The sequence below is a fragment of the Parasteatoda tepidariorum genome, chromosome 10, assembly GCF_982258835.1.
Source record: "Parasteatoda tepidariorum strain Cologne lab strain chromosome 10, Ptep-v5.0, whole genome shotgun sequence".
Classification (NCBI taxonomy): domain Eukaryota; kingdom Metazoa; phylum Arthropoda; class Arachnida; order Araneae; family Theridiidae; genus Parasteatoda; species Parasteatoda tepidariorum.
In genome coordinates, this window is record NC_141764.1 from 102,562,832 (window position 1) to 102,569,418 (window position 6,587).

At 32.2% G+C, this 6,587-nt stretch overlaps 1 protein-coding gene across 1 annotated transcript in view; it reads left to right on the forward strand.

The window, feature by feature from the left end:
• The window catches only part of LOC107443296 (uncharacterized), a 49,559-nt gene extending 43,265 nt beyond the window's left edge, over positions 1–6,294 (forward strand). The window contains exon 3 of the mRNA XM_087153536.1: positions 1,578–6,294. Within this exon, the coding sequence (XP_087009662.1) occupies positions 1,578–2,132 (555 nt within the window). The 3' untranslated portion in view covers positions 2,133–6,294. The remainder of the gene's footprint in view (positions 1–1,577) is intronic.
• The last annotated feature ends 293 nt before the right edge of the window (positions 6,295–6,587 follow it).

Sequence of the window (6,587 nt, forward strand, 5' to 3'; positions counted from 1 at the left end):
TATTCGCAAAATTACCAAAATGGTTGCAACTTAAAAAAAAATATATTAGTTTTTCATTAAAAAAATATTCATTAAAATATTAATATAAAATCGAATTATAAAAATATCAAAAAAATCCTGTGCTACTTTCTAAAGAATATATTTTTACGTAATTTTAAGTAAAGAACAGCTTATTTCGTTGCATAGATCATGAGAAAAACGTTAGGCCAAGTCAAAAAACAGCGTTTTGAGAAAAACGCTTTTAAAGTTTTGACTTATGTTCAATCTAGTCAATTATTAATGACTAACCTTTATTCTGCAATTCCAGGTCCATATATCTTCTCCGTCAACAGAATGAATGAGACACAAAAAGAATGTCGCCCCTCCTAATCCGGCCGAACGAGCCTTTCTACTTGCTTGACTCTCTATTTTCCGGTATAACTTCCGAACGAAGTTAAGTACCGAGAAATCGTTTTAGACAGACATTAGGAAGGGTCCAAAGATTCGAAAAATGCATTAAAAGTTTTTTCGAATTTTTGAAATATTCAGGGTGGGGTCCCCCCTGAATGGAAATTATTATAGTATTCGAAAACAAGAACTTGATGGGCCACTTTTTTGTGGGTAAATGTATTTCACCAATCATGTTCTCGCTCGCCTCATCGAATTCGCATGCACACATTTTTCGCATGCAGTGTGAAGGGTCCTTCATTGGGTACTTGCTCTTCACGAAGAAGAAGATCACGGATATCAGCACATGTGACCTATAACGTTAGCGCCAGCTGATCGCTTATAAGCGATACTCCAGTTAAGTTCGAATGTTAATGAACGAGAAGTTAATTAAGTACATCGAATCTGTTGTAACTTTCTCATCTACGTATTTTATTTCACTTGGATTTATTATTTGTTTGTGCATTTTATTGTGACCATGATATATTTTTGTTTCGTGTAGCTGGCAACTCCGATGCATCATTAGTTTGTTTATGTTCTACGTGGATTCGTAGCCGTCTTTGCGTTAAGTCTCTGCGTAAATACATAGTGACAGAATTGAAATTTTTGAGAAAAAATCTTTGTAAAAGAATTTAGGATGCGTCACTTAAGAGAATGGATACTTGACTGGCTTGGCTTTCTCGAAATAGAGTGGAAAGAGCAGTTGTTAACGCAAACAAATGTCACGTTCCAACAACCCATCAGAATCGAGACACTCACAGTACGACGTCACTTGCAGGTGTGATTAAATAATTACTTTGATTGTGGGGTTTATTTGCGGAGGAATTTCGTGGCACTTTATCTTGAGAGAGTTACTTCATATTATTATCATATATATATTATTTATTTGTTTAGTTGTAGGGTTTGGTGAAATAGAGTGATAAACCGCACTTTTTCAGAGGAAGCGCTTATGCATGAAATAAAATCCTTAACATAGTTTATAAATCAGTTCTTTGCAAGTTTACAAAATTTCCAGTTTTTTTTATACAAATTTTTAGAAATAGAGCGAAAGAATATTTAAATAAGTTTAATTGATTTCATATTAGTTTCTTGTAGTTGAAAAATGATATTTAACTATAGCAGCTGTATTAGAAATCTTGTTTTTTTTTCAGTGTGCCATATGTATCAGTGCCAAAGCTACGATGCAAACCTTTCCATGCGGTCATAAAGTAGTGTGCCGCCGATGTTTCGTCAAAACCATCCAGATGGCAGTCTCACAGCGTCTGTTGCCACTCCGCTGCGTCATGTGCCGTGCCAAGATTCTCAAACTCAAACAACTCACCTCAAATCACAAACACGGTGTCACACTCCGAGAAGAGTTCCCCACCTCTGCAAGGGTTCTCAATTCCCCGTGTTCCAAAATCCAAGGAAACGTCTACCGCACCCTCAACCGACCCGTTCGCAAATTGTACATAGACAGTCCTGACATTTTAAACCAATTAGCCTCACATAGCAGGCCCATTTCGAGCCCACGTGTTCTTTTGGCCATTCCAGAAGGTGAGGAACTGGAGTTGGTAAATAGCGTTCAAGAACGATGCCCTGAAGAGTGGCCTGCTGATCCTCTTAAAGTTGCCAAAGATCCATTGGTTGTGAAGTGGCTGTCCAGATTTCGCCAATTCAAACCACCTTCCATTATAAAAGGCATCAAAAACAGATGGAGAAAATAATGATATCGGTTGGAGGCGCTTATCATTCCTGAAACATTTAAAGCAACGAATAGGTTTTGAAAAACACTCTTTTTTCTTCGAGCTTAAATAAGTTAGTTTTTAATATCAACTCTCGAAATCTGAATGCAAATATCTTTCTTCGATCATGTTTTTGGTGCTCCTTTTTTTTTTTTTTTTTTTTTTTTTTTGCTTTGCGGGAACGAGAAGTAATCCAACCTCAATGAGAATGACCGAAACTTCCACCGGTGAATGTTAACAATCACATAGTCACTTTGGTAAATGTTCCGAAATACTAGGTCCAGTTAGGTGACACTTCCCAGTATACATTTGCCCGGTATGCCCTACCTCAATGTTTTTTAAGGTTCAGTGCCACAGCTCGGTATACATTTGCCCGGTGTACCCTACATCAATGTTTTTTTAAGATCAAGTGTCATTGTTTAGTATGCATTTAACCGGTACTCTGAACAGTGATGTTACTTCTAATCTATCTTTAGCACATGTTAAAATATCGAATAAATATAATAATATCGACGAATAAATTAATATCAAATCGGATATAACAAATATTTTGGACGATCACCAAAGCGACTATGTGACTGTTGACATTCACTGGTGAAAGTCGACATTCATGTTAACATATACATCTTTCATCGTGAACGGGATCGGAAACCACGGCCTAAACTGCATTTTTTTTTTTTTTATATTGACTATTTCAAATGTTACCTGCAGTCCAGGCAGAAGTTAATGAAATATAATAACGGAATGCGCAACGAAAATTAATATCATAGCATTGAATTAATATTATTCACTTTAAATAATCATAAATTATTCTTTTCTATTTTTAACTAGTTGCTTTAGTCAAATGATTGAAAATGCATGAACGATGAATAAAGTCTGAGTCATTAGTGTGTTTCTAATCTTGTAAACTAAGAGTGTTTGTTTAAACATAATAAGGCAATAATATCAATACAGCAAATAATACTTTATAAATAATGAAGTAATAATTAGAAGTGGATGTGATTTTTGTATAATTTCAGGAATGATAAGATCTTACTTCAAAGTCTGGCTACCAAATGGCAACCACAGTGACTTGATGTTTGGCTATTTCTTATGACTTATTTCTTAACTTTAACTCTAAAAAAAAACCTTTCAATTTGTAAAAATTTTAAAGGAAATTTAAAGTTTTGAAATGATTTTAAACTCATCAGATTCGAACCATTCGGAAAAATAGTTTTCTTTAAGTCATCTAATGTCTATTATAATTGTAAAATAATAAAGTAAGTCAAAAGGACTTATTATTAATAATTTGGTATTATTTCATTGTACTGAATAAAGTTTAAAGGGCATAAAATCAATTTTCTCTCTCTGCAGTATTGTACAGTGAGCAAACAAAAAAAGAAAAGAAAAAAAAAACGGTTCAAATCTTCACATTTTAGGACTCAATCTTAATGGCTCGAGGGGAAGATATGCCAATTAATAAGTGCAGACGATATTTTAAGTTAAGAAATCAGACACAAAACACCCTTTCTCTGAATAAATATACCTTTTTTTCAACAGTTTCAGATTTCTGACCCCCAAAATATAGGGGGTATCAGCAATCTGGGGTCTCAATAGTTTGGTGAGGAGAGCGACCCCTTAATGTTAATTTTACTTTTTGAGTGTTTCGCTCTATCTATTGCACATAATTCGTTCGTCCAAAGATGCAAAAAAAAGGACCTACAAATTTTAAAGATAATTAACTGGAGAACCTTGGCTAAGGGAAGAATGTCTTGACATAGGCTTGTTGAAAAGGCCAAGGCCCATCCTGGGCTGTCGTGCCAATGAGAAGAAGAAGAAAAGATGCAAAAAATAACCTTTATTAAATATTTATAATTTTTTATTTTATTTAAAAATGAACGAAAAAACTTTTAATTGTGAGGTATACAATTTTTACATCATTTTAAAGAATGTAATTTTACATGGCAAAATATGAAATCTGGGTGAAATCGATCGAATAGTTCTTGAGAAATCAAATTTTAAAAACACAACTCTTTTCCACAACTTAAAATATTATCATTGTTAATTGATTTGCCTATTTAAGGTTATTCCCTCGAACCATTAAGATTGAGCCCTAGAACGTGAAGAATCAACCATTCTATCGAAAATTATTCAACGTGGTCCGCTTATTATATATTTATTTATTTATTTTTATTTATTTATTAATTATTACATTTAAAAAATATTTTTAAAAATATTGTAAAAAATATATATTAAAAAGCCGAAAAACAAAAAAAATGGTAAGCTATAATCATTTCGTCAGCTCACACGATTATATCCGCAAAAAGAAGTGCTTTCTAATATTGTATAAATATAGCCAAAGCAAAATGTATCAATACAATAGTGTGAGGAGCACTCAAAAAAATCAAAACAAAATAGAAGATTATATCTTTTCATTTTTGTTTTTGTTTTCCGGTTTTTTAATATATATTTAATTTTTTTTAATAATAATTTAAATCATTAATAACATTATAATTTATTAATAACCAATAATTTTTTAATGATTTAATTAAGTAAGACTTGGCGAGCCATTTTGTAGCCGGCCAAACAATGGCGAACAAAGCAACCTGCATTTCGTGATTGCCAAACTTGAATTTCGAAACCCTATGACAAAAAATACCCATAAAGTCATGGAATATAGCACTACAAAAAAGTGACTCTTTTTTGGGGGTCTTGCATTGATAGATTAGATACTTGCCTTTCACATAGAGGGTGATTATTTTTAAAGATTGCGTCGTACATCATGAATTCATGTTTATAGTGCCTTTAAACGTGAAGGCTCTCTCTAGTTATCTTAAATGTTTGTAGATTATTTTAGTAAATGTCGGCAGTGTTTATTTTCTTTCTTGTATTGTGTATTTGTCTAAATGTAGTGTTCATATGCATACCTAAGTATTGTATTCAAAGAGCCAGTTTCTTTAAAGCAGGGTTGGTTACAAAACATTTTCTATTTTGTTGATATTTTCAGGATACGTTCTCCACGTAAAACTATTAGATACTCGCTTAAAAAAATTTTCTCACACTTTTTTGAAGGCCATCAAAATTGAGGATCCTCTGAAATATTTTGGAAAAATAATTAATACACATGAACACATAAGTATTTTGGGAAAAGACACGGCACTGACATTTGTCTTAATTGCTTTGTTTCTACTACTTTCCCACTCAATCGCACATTCTTAGTGTTGACCTCGATAGTCTAAGATCATTCAAAAAATCTTCGAGATGAGACTACTTTTTTCGACGGTTGCCTTTAAAATCTTCTTGTCTTAACTGTGAGCCACATTTCAATAAATTCATACCAATGAGTGATATTTAAAAGCAATTATACGTGTGATGTATATTTTGTGTGTGACCTCAAAGAAAGTTGTAGAACACGAGGAGGTCGTTCACTGCCTTCGTCGAACTAAGATGAAATTTTCTAAAAAAGGAGTTTTTAAATATAGCAGAAAAAATTCAACGAACAGATCTATAGTAACGTATTCAACTTTGATAGAATGAGGCCTTTAGTTGAATGCGGAAATATTTAGAATACCTTCAAAAGTGTTTATATTAAATAATATGTTAAATGTATCATTTGTAATAATGTGTTAAAATGTGTCATTTAGGGCTAATATGATTATCTGAAGTGAACACGAGGTGAGTTTTTGACTCGATAGAGAATTTATCGAAATCTGAGATCGTTGTTATCTATACAAGTGACAGAACGTGCAGCCCTCATGACTTCAAAATTATTCATTCTATTCACAACTATTCATGAGTTATCGTTTGTGCGGAAGTAGTCGAACACAACCAAAAAGTTTTCCAAAAAGTATTGATTTATGTCAATTGATAATTCCTGAGAATATTCAGCTCTTTCATACTATACTTTTCAGATAAAAAAATTAAAAAACAATTTCTCAGAAATAAAAATAGTTCATAAAAGATAATAATAGTTAATAATCAAATAGTTTTTCTTAAAGAATATGTCCAGAAAGTTTCAACAAAATCACAATTGCCTAGTGTCCAACACTGCCAGGTTTGCCCGGAGTTTTTTCTAATTAAAAAATTGGCTCTTGACACAAACAGTATAAATCCTCATTTACGTATTCTTTTAGAGATGTGAATGTTCAATAAAAAAAATTGTATAGATTTATGATTATTTTGAAAACAATACACAGACCATGTTTGCGTCACTTATACACACGCTGATAACTACCGAATTACAACTCTATATTTTATGACCCTACCATGGATTAGGATTCAAAGCTAAAATTCTTTCAAAGTATGCATTTCATTCATTGTTTTTAAATTTAAAATAAAAATGCTACAGAATTTTAAGTGTCAAATTTCTTATAAAATAGCAATGGTTATCATTAAATGAGTAATAAATAATGACATTAAAAGAACGGAACATTTTAACTTTGAGGTTCGTTCCTGAAT